Below are 17,852 nucleotides of genomic sequence, written 5' to 3' on the forward strand. Positions count from 1 at the left end.
GGCAACCTGTTGTCAGCAACCTGTCTCAATCCCTACTAGACTACTTTAACAGATTTCATGGTAGCCTGGATCATTTGTGTTTAGTATACCCTTTGTTTGCTAACAATAACAACAATAAGTGCAAGTTAAATATTTTATGTTGCAGACACTTTGCAAATGCTCATTTATCCTAACAATTTTGTGAGAAATGTATTATATTATTCCAGTTTGACAGATGAGGAAACTGAAGCACAGCTAAATGATTTTCCCAAGGTCACACATCTCTAGTAAGTAGCTGACTTGAGGTGTGACAACTGGCAGGCGGACTTCTGAGCCTTTTCTGTTAACTCCTCTGCTACCTGACTTTCCCTGAGTCCTTTCAGTAGAGTAGAAAATAAAAAAACCTCCATTATCTCTTTTCTATGCTTCATTGTAGTTGCATAGTAGCCAAGTTGGCTTTTAAATGAGATACATTAAGGGGAAATTAATGTGAAACCATGAAAAGATCTTCCTTTCCTTCTGTACTTGTATTAATCCCATTGTTAGACATCTAAACAATTATAATACCTATATTTGGTAATCAGGCTTCATTTTTTCAATATTGAATACTACTTGTAAATATTAACAATATGTTGGATTATTTTGACTCTAGAGTATAGTGAATGTATTGAATATACAGCTAAATAATTTTGCTGTCACTTGATTGCAAGAGAAGAATCAGGGTCCCTCAGCCCCATGTTAAATATCAAGTAGAAACACATTGTTCTGAAGCTATGTTTAAGTTGATTATAAATCATCATTAAGGTAAAAGTGAATAGGTATGTCTCATCTTCTCTGCATCTCTGGTAATAATTCTAGTGACTCCATTTGTTTTGTACCACACACAGCTAACATTTAGATCCTTCCATCCCATCCTTTGAAGTTTACCCACCATGCCCAGATTTGGATTTGGATTTGAGTTTATTTTCTGCTTTCATTTGTTTTGTGAAATATGAATAGAATATTGTATGGGATTCTTATTTTAAATAAAAGATAAAGGTTAGTGTAGAGAAAATTATTTAGTTTTGCTTTATTTCTATTTCCTTGCCATTTCTGCACATCATATTGTTTTTGCTTATTTATATGCATTTTTATGCCACCACCTCAGAAAGGACCTGCAAAGAAATTATGTAAATTCAATAGCAAGTGACTTACATGCTGAAGTCTGACAGCAAACATAACTTCTTGTGTTAATTCTGAAAGCAATATGTACTCTATTTGTTGCCTCATTTTTGGCTGTTCCCTCTGTATATTCAAGTAGCTTTCTAATATAGTCCTTTCCCCCTGAAAACATTAACATAGTGAAGACAACTACTAAAAATGGAAGGCTTAATTTATCACAATAGTCAGCTGGTTGGCTTCAGTAGTCTGACATATATAAAATTCAGTCATAAGCTGAAAATGCTCTCTAAGGTTGTATAGAAAACTGAAAAAGATTATTGATTAGAAAATGAAATTATTTTATTAAATGAGAACCAGAGTATAACATTCAGCATATTAATGTGGAGTCGTTTTTTTCAGCAACCAACCTTGTCAGATATGACCATGTATGAGATGAATTTTTCTCTCCTTGTTGAAGACATGTTGGGAAATATTGACCAGCCAAAGTACAGACAGATCATTGTGGAGGTTTGTATTTTAAAATGTAGGTTGCTGAAAATGTGCTTTCTTCTACTCCCTGAAAACCAGTGTAGGAAAACTGCCCAAAGACCAAGGATTTCATTCCTCACCTAACTTCACACTTCTCCATGGAGTCAAGAAGATGGTCATCCTTGATCCAAGCTGAGGCACACAAAACACCTCTGACTCTTTCAGGGTAGAAAGACTGGTAGCCCAGCCTTTCAACTGCACCTCCCCGCCCAACAGCAAGCATATCAGCAATGTCATAAAAGAAGTAGAGGAAGTCATCTTTTCCTATACATTTTGTTTTCAGTTTTTTTCTATTTACGAAAATAATACACTACTATGGTAGAAAATTTCAATAGTTCAGAAAATTATAGAAAAGAAAACAAAAACATCCCCCCATGCCCGTGAGCAAGAGATGGTTGCTGTTAATCTTTTGAAGAACAACTTCCCACATGTCTCTGTGAAATGAAGATATATAATTGTATGCAGTAGCATCATTGTTTCATATAAAGTAAAATGCTAAAATACATAGGCATGTGCACACATGTGCATACATGTGCTCTTTTGTCACCTTAAAACATTATATCAAATATATAGTGAATCTCCCAAGTGATGGATTTAATATGTAGTTCATCCTCATTTTGTCTCTTTTTCTGGGACTTGTGTTTCTTGAAGGTAGGTAATATGTCTTACTGATAATAGTGTTAAATGCATGGGATGTGAAATCTCCTACAATACAGCATTTCTGGAGCTAGTCAAAGCTAAGTGAGATTTGGCTTCTTCTCCAATGTCCTAGAATATGGAGCAGTATTAGCAATCAGTTCCATATCATGCAAGAATGAGGTAGAGACTAGGGTCAGGAAAAGATGGAGTATTAGAAGGGTGAATGCCTTCCCTGTGCTGTGACTTTAACCTTCCATGTATAATACCAGCATCTGGGACACACAGTGTACATAGAGGTCCTTCTTATTGATCAAAGTCACATCATTCCCTTTGCAGAAGAAATTTTCCTTTAGAACTGTAGCAAAACTTTATATTCTCCTGGCTGAAGCCCTGCCTCATTAGTCTTCTACATGTGACCTTGGATTTTAACTGAAAGTGTTTCCTTTGGTCCTTTCAGGTTCTGCTTAGGAAATATTTAGATAAAATACACTCGGTAAGATTCCCAAGTTGAGAATTAAGGGGTCTGTTTCCTGTTCATTATACCAAGTATGTACCATAAAAGCCATCAGGAAGTCTTTAACAGTCACCGCATACTGATTTTTGCATTAAAATTTTGCAAATTTTAAGAGTTTGACATTTAAAATGAACATAACTTCTTGAGATAAATGTCTGGGATGACCAAACAATAGGGTGATGCATTAAACTGAGATACAGTACTTATGTCATAAAAAAAAATCAGTTAGGTGTATTTTTTAAAAATATTGTATTTCAAACATACATATGGCCATCCCCTGAAAAACTTCCCTAGCATCCCAGACTTAATCTCATTTTCAGGTAGGGGGTTCTAAGTCATCTGATCCCAAACCTAGTTCCAGAGTCTTCATTGAACCCATCTGCCTTCTCTGGCTTTGTTCCCTGCCACCTCTTCCCTGGTAGCCCTACTCCATTGGACATTGTTTTGATGTCTTGCCAACAAGGATTTATGCCCAAAGGCCCAAAAGAGTTCAGATACTTTTGGTAAATAGAGCCCCTCATATTATGTACTAGGTTAGGAACATCATTTTTTTAGAAGTTATTAGATTTATTTAAGTGACTATATATATATATATATCTACAAAGATACATATGATGAAAAAAATGTCCAGTTACCAAATAGAACTACACTAATTTTCAAAATTAAGAAGATTCTATCTATAGGTGATCTTTATGCCTCTGATTTATCATCCAGAATATACTATGGAATACTAGAATCATCCAACAGTCTGATTAAAGAGTGAAAACATGTCCAGATTTGGTCATTATTATGGTTCATGTAATTGGCTTTCAATGTCTGCCTCTTCTAGTTACTAATGGTTGTATCCATTGTACTGGAAAGAAACCCTGAGCTGGAATTTCAAGACAAAGTAGATCTAGACAGACTGGTGAAAGAAGCATTTCATGAATTTCAAAAAGATGAGAGTCGACTAAAAGAAATTGAAAAACAAGTAAGTAAAGAAAACAGCTTTTGTAGGCTATTTTAATTGTCTCAATTCTTTAAAATATCCCTAATCTTTTATCATTTAATTTAAAAAACAGATTCACAGAATGTAAATACTTGAGAGGCAGTCTGACTTATTTGAGGAATAGTTACTTTTTAACTATTAGTCAATTCAGCTATGAAATTTTGACAAAAAAGAAATCTAAGGTGAGATAAATTTTCTTTATATAGTTGACAATTAAATGTGTTTTACCAGGGAGGAGCCATTGATTCCAGAAGATTATAAAATGAAATTTCTGAAGAAGATGGGAATGCAGAACAGGGTACATTGGTGCCTAATTTAGTCCCTTCTAGGTTCTCTGTTTACTATTTTATGCTCATCTGTGAAACAGTTCCCTAAGTAAATAAAAATTGTCAGCAAAGTAGAGAATACTAAAAATATCTATTTTATATGCTGAGAAGATGCCTCAGGAAAATGAAAGAAAAGCTTGGGAAACTCATATTTTCCATGAGGAAATCTTTCAGTGAATTTATTTTTCCCTGTAGGCTGACACTGATTTTACCTGTCAACTCTTTACACATTAAAAAAAAAAAAAAAAAAAAAAATCAAACAACTTGCTTACTGTTTTCCTTTGTAGGATGACATGACTTCCTTTTACAACACTGCCCCCCTGGGAAAAAGAGGAACATGCAGCTATTTGACAAAGGTTGTAATGAATTTGCTGCTGGAAGGAGAAGTCAAGCCAAGCAATGACGACTCGTGTCTAGTTAGCTAGTGAGGAAGGTGTAAAAGGCTCTACTGAGAAAACTTTTTGGAAGTGTGTTAAGCTTTGTGTTGCAGCTCAATAAAGGTAGTGATTAATGTCTGACCTGATGGTGCTGGTGAGGTGATTGCCATACCCTTGACCTTTGCATGTCATTGCCAATCTAATGATATGAAATGATTTTAATCAAGTAAAAGAAAAGTTTTCATAATTATGCCAACTATAATGATATCTTCACTGGACGATAGATATAGTTATGAATTGAAACACTGCATGTTTTATGATCAAATAGCTCATCAAAATGAAAATTTGCTCTTTCAACTGAATTCTCACCTTCCTGCCATTAAAATGAATCTGCCAACTAGTACTGCTTACTGGGAATCAAAATGTACTGGAAGAATGGTGAACATTTCCTATGTGGCCTTGTCATGTTAGAAAAAGATGTTAATACACATCAATAAAGCAAAAATATCCAGCTGATACATGATTTTCAGCAACTGCATATTAATATTTCAGTATACAGAGCTATTGTACAATTTTTACTCTGTAAACATGACTAGTTTTATATTTGTGCTGAAACACAAATACATTTGAACTAAAACATTATGTAATAAATCTATACTTTATCAAACATTTCTATGAGCTTCTGTTAAATATAGAACATGTGTAGGATTGTTCAAAGGTATGTTAAATTTAAAATTATCAGCCTTGTAAAAGTCATTAAATTTTATTTCTGAATTAATGGGTGTATCTGGGCACATTTTTTGTTCAGGTTCACAATATTGAATTTAATACTTCTGAATATCTTCATTTAAACACTTTCAATATGGAATGAAAAAGGATCTTTGGTACCTATTACATATGTTTTGCTACCAAATTTACTTAATCAAACATTAATAAAAATATAAATGTTGAAATTTTATGAATCTATTTCCTTCCATAATGTTACACAGCAGCCAATTTGAACTCTGGTCCCAAAGAGATTTTTCTGATCAGTCTTAGATGTTTTCTCCTGAGAAATCATATTTGTCACGTCAAACATGCAACCCATTTGTAGAATATTGAAAAGATTAAGAAAAGACAGGTAGTTTTTGTAACAAGTCAGTAGATATCAAATAAGTGGGTATGTGAGCACATGGGAAAATCTGAAGAGTTGGTTACATTTCTCCCATAACTTTAAGGTACAGTACCTAAGGCAGTGCCTAGGTCTGCCATAAGAAATTGCATGTACATTAGTTGGCAAAATGGAAAAGAATGATATAAAATCTGACCTGTAGAACATCTTAAGGGGATAACATCTTTGTCATCTTTGCCAAAGAGAATTAAATTATTGATTCAATATGTTAAGAGAATTTTTGAAAAGATGGTCCTGGATTATGAAGCTAGTTTACAAAACTTAAGCAATTAAAAAACAAAAACAAAAACAAAAAAACCCCACAAAAGCGTGAAGCCCATAGAGAGAGATTTGAGGTCTGACACTTCATAACTGAAGAAACTGGAAATGAAAGAAATGAGGGGGGGAACCTTGAATTATTTAATATTTGTTGACATTTGAAAGAAAATAAACTCTGTTGTATATTAAGAATTAATTTTTTTTATTAGCTGAGCAAAGTTTCCAGAAGACTGCTGTCTTCATTGAAATCAAACATCATTTGCAAATGTATGTTTCCTGAACAAACGTTAGCTTCCTGTTTAACTGTTAGATATGCAAAATTTTGACGTATTCCTCTGCTACTGAAAGCATACAGAATCTGTAACATATGTATCAACTTTGTGCTTTCATGAAATTCAAATTTTATTGTTCTGAAAGATATGTTTGGATCAGTAAATCTTGATGTTCATCTAATCAGAAGCCAATATCTGTTTTCTAATTAGAAAAGCAAAAAATAATAAGAATTAGAACACAGAACTCATATGAAATTTAGAAGTCCCATTTGGTCTGTAGAGCCCAAATGTTTTAACAGCTGCACTAGAGACTGACTGAAAATATTAGCACATTTACCCAGGCATGACAAGATTTAAATCTGATTTAAAGCTTCCTCTATCGCAATGGCAGATTCACTGTGTAAGTTTATTGTACAAGCTACGTCTGTTGGAAACTCCTGACTGAATAACAAATTCAAGTATATTTCCAGAGCATCATTTTAAGAAACATGATGTTTTCCAGATTTCCTGCCATTTTATTTAAGTCTAAAAAGTCATATTTCAATTTTTAAAAATCAGAACGTGGGATCATCTTGCTGTCATCTTTGATATGTGATAAGCTTGTTAGTGCCTTATGGACACCAATAAACATTTGTTGAGCACCTGAATACATGTAACTTTTCACCAGAACTATTAAAGAATAGATTCACACATGCTGTTCACTCTCTGTGAGCATGCATATTAAATAGATGGCATATGAAAGTACAGGAATCAACACATTTTGAAAACAATTATAGCAGCACAGAGAACCCCACTTAAATCAAGGAGAGGTTGGAAGTAACAGTAGTAGCAAACAGTCAGATCATAAAAATCCTCTATCTCAAACTAAAAACACAAATAAAAAATGGGGGAGAAAGGATCCGCAGAAACACCAGCAGCATTCAAACACAGGAAGTGCACAGCTTTATACAGTAAACTCTGAAAAGCAGCAAGAAAACAGAAGATCCTCTGGAGGTAACATATGACTTCTATACTCTGTCCTCCCAGAAGCTGTCCAAGAGTGAGAACAGGGTTAGTAGGCAAAGTCTGAAACACCTAATGCATCAGGAGAGAATCAGATGTGTGTGGAGTCAGTATCCAGGGAGGGAAGGTGGGAACTGTCCCTCCAAAGTGGAAGCTCTTCCCACACCACTTACCACCATCCCACTTTATTCTCTAGCAGGACTACTACTGCCAGCCCAAAAGAGAAAGGTACCCTCTCTGGGCATCTCAGCCCTGTAGACACAGGCTTAAGTGAGCACAAAGGAAAGTGTCCTCTTTGAGCAGATGGAACCTCATACCAGGACATATGACTAGGAGTAAGCTGGATTCCAACCCTCAGCTGCACTCTCTCCAGGCACCTTATGTAGTGTACAAACCACGACTGCCAAGCTCCTGCTCCCCAAGAAGAGGAAAGGATTTTGGAAGTGGGCATTTTGCCTTTTCAGCTGCAAGGAAGGCAAAAGAGGGGCAAGAGTGACCAGCATCCCCCAGAACCAGTTATGCTGAACAGTAGATGATCTCAGAGCTTGTTCTCCAGACCTATCTGTGTCTTGTTACATGCAAGGGTGGGCTTTACAGACAGTGACAACTGGATTTGATGACTACCCTTCTCCCCCCTTTTTTCCTATAATGTGTTTGAAATTACTAGACCTGAATTCACTCTGCCCTGGTCAAGGGCATATATCCTATTTCCAAGGACAGTGCCTTACAGTATGGGTTGTTCCACCAAAGTCAACTTCGGTTTTTCACTTGTGGCAGAAATGGTCAGCCTTAGGGTTAAATCCCACCTCCTATCCCCACTGTTTTTCACTCTCCCCAGAAGTTGCCCCTGCTCTTCTCCTAGCTATACAGGAAGCTGTGAAATAAATGACTTTGGGCCCTTACTCCTCAGTGGGTGAGGGCAAGTGAATGTAGGACTTTCCATCAGCCCATATCCCATCTGCTCAGTTGGGGTTTTTGTTTCCTTTTGTTATTTTGCAGGGCTGGGCATCAAACCCAGGGCTTCAGAGTACACTTCCACTGAGCTATATCCCCAGCCTGGTTCTTATATACTAGTACTTTTTGATCTTTTGTGTCATTCTGGGGGCTGCTAACTCCTCACTTGTGTCTTACTGCCTGAGAAGGAAGGACTTAGCTGAAAGAAACTAGGAGAGGACAAAGGAGTTCAGAACGGGTGTGAAGAGGTTCAGAAGATCACATTTGCTGGCACACACAAAGCTGCTGTGCCGTCATGAGAAACAAAGAAACTGCCTGTGAACTGGGTTAAAAAAAAAAAATACAGAAAACTAAAAAGACACAGAACCCATTCTGAAAGAAACTTTAGGAAGTAGAATATCCTCCACAACCAATAACCTATACCCTAAAAGAAATTAAAGACAAGGAATCAATGAAAAAAAAGAGAACTAAGGCAGCACAATAAGATAGGAAACTAGAGCTAAGGAAACAAGCTTCGTAAATTAGAAACAGCAAAAAGCAATATATATACAGCTAAAGCTGAATTTCTGACACACGGGGAGAGTTCAATCAAGTACTTATTGACATCGACTATATATGCCAAACATTGTGTTGGCACAGTGGTGAGGGAAAAAAAGATTTCCTCTCCTGGGGGAGCTTCTGTTCTAGTTGGTTTGGGGACATGGAGTAGCCAGTAGCAATAAGTGCTATAATGCTTTGGCATGCTAAATGCTTTGAAGGAAAACCTAGGTCTCTTTGACCTCCCCCACTCAAGTGTCACCCTTGTATTCCTCCTGAAGTGCAAGAAGGGGCTTTCTCTGAAATTTCCCTAAAGGTCAGATCCTCCAGAAGATTGACCCACAAGAAGAAAAAGGAGAGTTGACATCACATTCAGAGCCCAGAAGCAGCAGATTGCTGTCTATCCTTCATGCCATTCATGTCCCCTAAAAATCACTTATTCTTCCTGTAATATTGCCTACAGCCCCCACATCCTTCTACCTTGCAGAGATTATTTAAGCTCCAAACACGGGTCCTATTTTGAATTTCTTACTTTGTGACTCCATGCACAGGTTATTAGGTTACCTATGGTTGCAGGAGCCTCTGATAAGCCTCTGATATTTTATCTGTGATATAATCGCGGTGAATGCAAATGAAAGGAAGGGATGCAGGGTAGACAAGGTTGATCCAACATAAAACTGGTAGGTAGAGAAGGCTGCAATTAGCACAGATAAAAGATAAAAAGTTTCCAAAAATAAAGAAATAAATCTGCATGTAAAGAGAACACATCATGTGCCAGAAAAAGAACTGATGAGAATAAGTAACATTGGAACATACCTTGGGGAAGTTCAAGCCAAAAAAAAACAAACTAAAAAACAAGTCATCTTCTAGTATGCAAATTCTCCACATAGTTCAATGTTGCACAATAAACGTGACCTAAGATTTTTTTTTATTCCAACCTTTCTGAAGGCCAATGAAGAATTCTTAAATATACAAGGATTCAGGCATTATAACAACTGTGAACCTTCCTTGAAAATATTTGACTAAATCCAGTCAATCATTGTGAAGAGTATGGTAATGGAGAAGGTATAATATATAAGAACTATTTATGAATCATGAACATATTGAAATATAAAAAGTGAGATTTGATTACATAAAATAATATAAAATGACTTGAAAGACAAACTTCAAATTTTTAAATGGTACAACTAAATGGACTGGGACAAAGCCCTAGAGCTTGTTGACAACTCAGTAGGAGACTGAGAAAGAAGTGAAAGTGAGATAATTTCTCTTTCACAGCAAAAAGGCAATATACACTTCATTTTTTTAAGGCAAGTAAATGAAAAAGCTTTTAAAGTTTACAATGTAAAATACAAAAGTAATTTTAAATTATTGGAATATGATAGGGGAAATATGTATAGCAAGTAACTGAAAAGGGAAAAAGAAATATAATCAGAGACAAATATAATAAATGATATCTACAAGCATAAATAATGGCACAGAGAATGGTAAAAATATTACTAATATATAAATATCTAATTGCCTATCCAAACAGATTGGATCTTCTATTTCCTCTGAAACATTTCTTCAAACCAAACTATTTTAGGTGCCAAAAAATATCTTCCATGCTCTTCAAAATAAGGAATAGTGCAGATTGTATTTTCTTATGTCAGACAAAAGAAAATAAACTTCCATTTAATAACCAAAATAGAAAAGAAAAAATTAAGCCTTTTGTAAATTTTGAAATTCATTTCCAAATTGAAACCAAAACTAAAATTTCAGACACAGTAGTGCACACCTGTAATACCAGAGGCTCAGGAGGCTAAGACGGAAGGATTGCAAGTTCAAAGCCAGCCTCAGCAACTTAATGAGGACCTGTCTCAAAATAAAAAATAAAACAGGCTGAGGGTGTAGCTCAGTGGTTAAATGTCCCTGGATTTAATCCCCAGTACCAAAAATAAAAAACATAAAAAAGAATGAAAGTGATAAAGTGAAGCAGAAATTAATGAATTTAATAATAGAAAAACAGAATAAATCCAAGATGAGACATCCCCAGTTTTATTAAGATATACCTGACAAATAAAAAGTATATGTTTATGGTATAAAATATAATGTTTTGATACGTGTCTGCATGGTTAAGTGTTTAAATCAAACCAACTAACATAGCCATCACCTCATTTTTTGTGTGGTGAAAATATATAAGATCTACCCCCTTACCAATTTTCAAGTACATATACAATACATTATTTTTAACTATAGTCACCAAGAACTGGCTTTTTGAAGAAAATGTTAGATAGCTATGCAGCCAGTTAGCATTTCAATTGAATAAGAATGGAGAATAATAATAGCTTATATTTATTGAGCACTTAACGCTTTATGTATATTAGTTCTATTTTATGAGGTAGGAATGATTGTCCTATCTCACGTGTGAGAAAACTGAAGCACAGAGTTTATACATCTTTCCCAAGGTCTCCCAAATAGTAAATGCATGAACAGTCAGATTCCAGATCACAAAATTAGAGCTCAGAAAGTCACCAGAGGTGCAGAGAAAACTTTAAATGTGAATGACACATTTATAGATAATAGAAAATTCTCAAATTTTTGACAAGAAATAAACACATCTATTTTTTCCAGCTTGAAAAATCTGGGGTAGTGTGGGAAAAATGCCCTGTTGAGAGCTAGTGCTTGGCTACATTCCAACAGCACTGGGCCTCTGTGATGTGGAGGGTGCTAGAGACAGCAGAACCAGGACAAGGGGAGCAGTTTCCCTAAATGAGGAAGCTGGGAAACTTGAAGCCTTGAGAGAAGCACATTTGCTCTAAAGCCAGGTTTAATCCTCCTCTTTCCTCTCAAAAACGATTACCTGAAATACAGCTGACAGAAAAGACAGGTCCCTGTTCCATCTTGCGGGAAGCATTGAAGGATACCAGAGAAGCTCAAAAGTTCACAGCATGAGTGTATTTTACTTTCTTTTTGAGCCTACAATAAAATGAGAATGAAGAAACTCAATAACATCAGTCACTCTCCATCAAGCGTCCACCCTACCATGTTCTAGTATTTGGGAGAGAAATACAATGTGAGGTGGATAATTAACTCCAATCTTGTGTGATCAGTACAGTGAACCAAAGGGGCAAGTTTAAGTGGCAATTTGGGTACAAATACCGACTGAGCCACCAGTAAAGATGATGGGTTCAGATGGGGTTTGGATCATTTAGAGAAGTGTTTGTTTTTTTGAGCTTGAGAGTGGCTGCTGTAATCACAAATCTTTCATGCAACACACGTTTCTGACTCTTCAGAATCAATTGTTTTTAGATAGAGACATCGCAAATTATGAAAGCAGAGCATACGGCCCAGAAATTTGGCAGCAAAAATCGTTTTTCTTCTGGTCAACTTCATGCAAGATTCTAAGTTGAAAAAAAAGCAGGATGAACCCAAGCAGAAAAAAAATGTTTTGAATCTGATTTTGTTCTGCCACTTCCTTATCCTGAAAAAAAAAAAATTAGAGGAATGATTGTCCAGCCTTTGAAATCATTAATCTACCCTTAACTAAAGAGATTCCATGTAATTTGATATTTTTCTGGTTTCATCTTGTGTGTGTGTGTTTATGACCTATGTTAAAGGACAAAACCTATGCACTCTTTAAGTATTCATGATTCCTTGGCTCATAAGTTTATTTTATCCCAATTTAAAGGTTCACAATTGCCAATTTCATCCTGTTGGCCAATGTCAATTAACATTCACCTTACACATAGCCATTTCCTGGTCTCCAGCTTATAATTGTTGGAAAGGACAAAACTGAGAGTCTGAGAACTTGAGTTCAGACCCCAGATCTCCCATTTTCTGAATGTTGTGGGCTACTTGACAAATCACTGATGCTCTCTGAACCTCTGTTTCTTTATCTTTCAAGTTAATGAGATCGGTTACATTTTTGCCAAGGTACCTTCCAACTCTATCATTTTATCAATTCATCTTCCACTTATGTAGCTGTGGGCCTTCCCTTTTCTTTAAACATTCTACTCCCATGTATCTGTCACTCAAAGAAGTCCTCCATTCTCTTGTCTTAAATACCACTTCTATTCTGATAACTCCTAAATACACACAAAAAACGTACATAGGTCTCCATCTCCCTCTCCCTCTTTTTCTCTCATACACACACACACACACACACACACACACAGAGAGAGATTTATATGTATATATATATATATATATATATATATATATATATATATATATAGCCTTTATCTCTGTTTGCCCAATGGAAATTTCTGTTTATCTGTCCCACTATCATTTATCAAACATCTTTCTTGTGCAAATTATGTAGAACATGCTTTTTTCCTCCTGATATAGTATAGACAGTTCTGCACTCAGACTTCAAGATCTCTTCTCTATGGCATCCTATTATCCCCGAACCTACGGTCATATTTAATGGCCCTCTTCATCAGTTGTCAAGTCCCATTGTCTTATTACTTCTGTCTTTGAAATCTGCCATCTCCTTGCTATTCCCACTGCCAGGACCCAAAGTGCCTTATTCCTCTGTAACTGCTCATTTGATATACGGCTTGAACTGGAAGAAAGTTCCCCACACTGGGAGTGGGATTTGCTTACCAATCTGACTGTAATCATGAAAATCCCAAATGGGACAAAGAAAACATGGTTTGAGACTCAGCTCTCAGCCCAGGAGAAAGGATGTCTGCTGCCCCCAGAGGAGACTGAAAACCCACAGAACCAGGGACTCAGAATGTTGCCAGGGTTGGGGCCCAGAGCCTGGCTACAGACTTGCCTGGGAGTCCACACCATGATCCATCAGGAGTTTGGGCTCCCCCACTGCTAAGCTCTTTGCATAATTTAACTCATTTAGACACAACACCAGTTTGGTGAGGAAAGCACTGTTATTACTCCCATTTTTAAAAAGAGGAAACTCTGTAGCTGAGAGGTTAAACAGCCAGCACAAGGCCAGTGCTTAAAACCAAGTTCTGTATCATGTCAGATCTGGGCTCTGAACTTACACTAACTTGCCTTACCTTTCTTAATCATCTAATAATGGTAAAAATAATGGTCTTAAACCAATGGTTATTTTAAACCACCTACATTATTCTTCTTTTCTTGATCGCCGACCAAAAGCAATTCTGAGATAGTGTCCTCAGTGGAGGGAGAATCCTCCTTGTTGTAAACATGGCAGAATGGAAGCTGTCTTCCATTCCTGCGGCTCAGCTTCTGCTCCATTGCATTCTCCCTCCCTCTTAACAGAGTTCTGCCAGCTCAATTAAGGATATCTCTCCCTAAAACCCAGGAGGTTTGGTTTTCTCTTGGGGTGTTGTCTCTTGGGTAAGTTCTTCCCAGGGCCATGATTCCCGTGAACATGGAACATTTGATTGACAGGGACAATAAGGCTTGTAAATATCTCTTCCTACCCTGAAAAAGCCATCGTTTCAAAACCAACCCTGGATTGGTTTGGACCATGCAGTTTTTTACGCCATAATCAGGACCTCATCTTGGATCCCAGAGAGGAGCTACAGGGAGCTGAAACCCCTGAGAGTCAAGGGAGGGAGGTAGCAGGGACTACAGCCAGGCCCTGGAAGGACAGGGGGTTGTATGCATTCAAAATGGTTCTTTTGAACCTGGAGGTCAAGTACCCAAATGCACATCTTCCATGGAGAGGGCACCTTTTTCACATTAGAGTCCAAGATATACTGCACCACCTCTCTGTCCCTCCTCTCCCCAGATCCCATCAAAAAGAAAAGTGATCTAGACTGGTTTGTAAAGATATTTTCTTTGCCTTAGGAGAGAAATGATGCCATCCTGGTGAATCTAGAATACTTAAAGGAAATCATAATTGAACTGCAGAACAGCTTCCATACTGAGATCGCTGCGAATTAATATGCTTCTCCCCATTCTCTCTCATACCCTAAGTAGCCTTTGGGGTTTCTTTGTTTTTCCTGGGCTTCTCCACTGGCAAAACATGAGAAGCTCGCTTTCCGTTGCTAACAGATACATCCCATTGCTAGATTCTATACCCTTTGCCCATCCATTTTCAGGACTTGCTATCTGTGCCCCTTATGTTCACCACAACAGAACTGAACTTCTGCAAACACTGTTCATTTTGTAAATGAACCTTCAATAGCTCCCTGTTGTCTGCCTCTGTGATTCAGCCCAGGCTATTCATAATCCTCAAAACAAAGACACAGATGTGGTCTCTGAAGTGTACTTTCTGTCCTTGTCTCTTACTCAGTCTCTCCATCCTGTGTCCTCTAATCATCCAGGACTCTTGAAGTTCTCCCAATCTCTATCTTGATATGCCCAAGAATGCCATGATTATCCTATGCAATCATAGACTTCCGGTGACCTACTAGTGCTTTCATTATTTCATAAGGTCAAATTTTTCTTTAGATGACTTCATAAGACTTCTGAGTCCCGGGACTCAATAAAGGCTCAGTAAATTGGGTGTCTCCATCCAGTACCCACTACAAATGAACATGTAAGCAGAAGCGAAATAAATGCTTGCTGATTGATTTTTAAAAAGGCTAGGGGAGTGAACAATAAATAATATAAATGGGGATTTGCTCAAGGGAAGATATAATTGAAAATTATATCTAAAAATAGGAAAGGGACTGAGGGCTGTTTGGATAGTTTTACATATGACTGTGCAGTTGGAGAAATTCAGTAAACCTGTACAAGTTTATCTCATCTAGAAAATGGAAGGGAAAAAAATTGTAAACTTGACGTTTATGAGAACAGCTGATGAATGACTTTAGTCATTTGAAAGCAAAAGCTGAGAATTTCAACTTTGTAAAAATAGCTTTGGAGTCACATTCTGAAGCTGGAAGATTTTACGCAAATTAATAATACAGGTGATTTTTCAACTTCTATTGAACAGGGAAGTAAATAACTAGAACTAGCAGAGTCAGCAGTTAGTTAAGTGGTTCTCTCAAATGCATCAAGGATGGTGTCATTAATTTTCTCTGTTGTGGAGGAGGAGGATGATACCAACAGAATCCCTTCTTCTTTTGGCCCAGCGCCCCATATCCCTGATAGGAGTTCAGTTGGCAGCTGTTTGGTTAAAATACATCACATCAGTGAAATGTGTCTTAGATTCTTTAAGAAGAAACCCAGGGCAGCAGTGTGCAGTATTAGTTGCAACAAAATTCAGCCTTCATTCACCTTGCTTTATCATGAGCTGGAGGAAATCGATGCTCCTTCCTGGGTCTCTCTTAGCTCCTCTTCATCATCAGACGTATGAGGAAAAACCAGTAGCTACCCCAGCACACCTCAGAGGGCCATTGTGAAGAAAAATGGGGTAATAAATGAGAGAGCACTGAAAATTATAATACCACTTTAATATATGGTATGTAATTATTGAAGTTTTCTTGGCATAAGAGGACAGATCTGCATAGAAGTTGTCCCATTACACATGCATAAAGTGAAGTTTTAACCACACACAGGCATGGTATTGTTGTACATATGGGAGCCTGACTTTAATATGTCCATGATGCTATTAAGAAGAGTGACCGTACAAGCTTTTGGCCCACCTCATTACACCCATCAGAAGTCCACATGAAAGCCTGACTTGAGTGCTCTGACTTTTGGTCCACCTTTATGGCCACCTGTGCTCCTAAGGATCTCACTGCTTGCTTGCTTATTTATTTATTTATTCATTCATTTGTTTGTTTATGCTGAGCCCTTGACTGTCACTTGACCACAGAAGAACTGACTCTGGAGCTTGAACTTATTTGACTCCACCCTGTCTGGGGTCACCTCCTGCCCACCTGGCCACTCCACTGGCTTGGTGGAGAGCTGTAGCTGTTACTGAGTGCCTTCACCCCTGGCTTTGCACCCCTGGCTCCCCACATGGGCTCTGAGCAGTCACCCTTGCCCAACGAGACGGAGCTGAGACCTTCTCAGAGAGTGGACACTGCCACTATGGGGCTAGATGCCAGTTTGCCCATGGCCTGGGTAACCGATGCCAGTCCAACTGCCACCCCAAGTACAAGATGGAACTCAGCTACAAGTTCTACCTCCAGGGCTGCTGGCATAAAGTGTACAAAGCCACATCATTCACATCCTACTGCCACCCCCACATACTGCACCAGAGTATCAGCTTCTCTGGCTTGCCCTCAGGCCACCAAACCTCCCTCCACCCCCAGGCCTGGCAGGCCCTTCCCTTTCCTCATGTTCCTTCTGGCCTTCCAGCTCCCCACCACCACCTGGGACCTTGCACTTTCCCCTTCAGCCTTCATTGCTGCCTCTGGAGCCTGTGAGGCTTGAAAGGACCCCACCCCAGCCTGTGGCCCTCTTACCAAAGGCAACTCCTGGCAGCAACTGGGGGGCCCTAGGGTGACCTGGCTCAGAGCCCTTCTGCACACTTCCTGGGATCTGACCCTGATGGATACGTCAGCAGCCTCAGCAGCCTGGGGGACCTGACTCATTGATCTTTGAGGCTGGGTTTTGGGGCCATCCCAGGCCCATGACAACTTCCTATCTTCAATAGCATCTCTGCTTCTGAGTGACAAGTGTCTGCCTAGTACATATCAGGATCTCAAGGGAAGACACTTGTACTATGAGGACCTGGGGGACTCCTAATTTAATCAGGTGACCCTCCTCCCACATTCCACGAATTCCAGTGTATTAACCTACTCCCCTGATGCCACACTGGGGCAGGTTCCCCAGTGCACAAGCCCAGTGTTCATGGTGGTAGGGGAATATATATATATATATATATATATATATATATATATATATATATATATACACACACACACACACACACACATATATATGTATATTTACATCAGGTTAAATATACCTATCTCTTCAAATATTTGTCATTTCTTTATATTTATTTAAGTGGAAATATAAATATATATAAATATGTATTTATAATATATATATATATATATATATACACACACACACACACACACATACACACACACACACACTTATAGTCTATTTTGTGGGGTTTAAAATAATTTAAATATTAAAAACTGTGTGAAGAAAAAAAGGAGGTCCATATGAATCTTGGCCAAATCCCTCCAACATTAATAAATCACCATAATGTTAGTGACCTGCTAAATGACCATTCAGAGGCATTATCCCCTTTGATCCTTACAACCCTGAGTTTCTGCTCTGGAACCTAAGTTCTAAGACCTAGAGTCACAACACAATGC

The 17,852-nt window shown here is 37.8% G+C and overlaps 1 protein-coding gene and 1 pseudogene across 4 annotated transcripts in view; both read left to right on the forward strand.

The window, feature by feature from the left end:
• Phkb (phosphorylase kinase regulatory subunit beta) overlaps nt 1-5,286 on the forward strand; it is a 233,980-nt gene extending 228,694 nt beyond the window's left edge. For all 4 annotated transcript variants that reach the window (XM_071604776.1, XM_071604779.1, XM_027939134.2 and 1 more), the window contains 3 exons: nt 1,540-1,647; nt 3,651-3,791; nt 4,423-5,286. In XM_071604776.1, coding sequence (XP_071460877.1) covers nt 1,540-1,647; nt 3,651-3,791; nt 4,423-4,560 — 387 coding nt within the window. In that variant the 3' untranslated portion in view covers nt 4,561-5,286. The remainder of the gene's footprint in view (nt 1-1,539; nt 1,648-3,650; nt 3,792-4,422) is intronic.
• Nucleotides 5,287-14,325: 9,039 nt separating this feature from the next.
• LOC114095678 (mRNA decay activator protein ZFP36-like) lies at nt 14,326-17,192 on the forward strand (annotated as a pseudogene).
• The last annotated feature ends 660 nt before the right edge of the window (nt 17,193-17,852 follow it).

This window comes from Marmota flaviventris, chromosome 18 (genome assembly GCF_047511675.1).
Source record: "Marmota flaviventris isolate mMarFla1 chromosome 18, mMarFla1.hap1, whole genome shotgun sequence".
Taxonomy (NCBI): domain Eukaryota; kingdom Metazoa; phylum Chordata; class Mammalia; order Rodentia; family Sciuridae; genus Marmota; species Marmota flaviventris.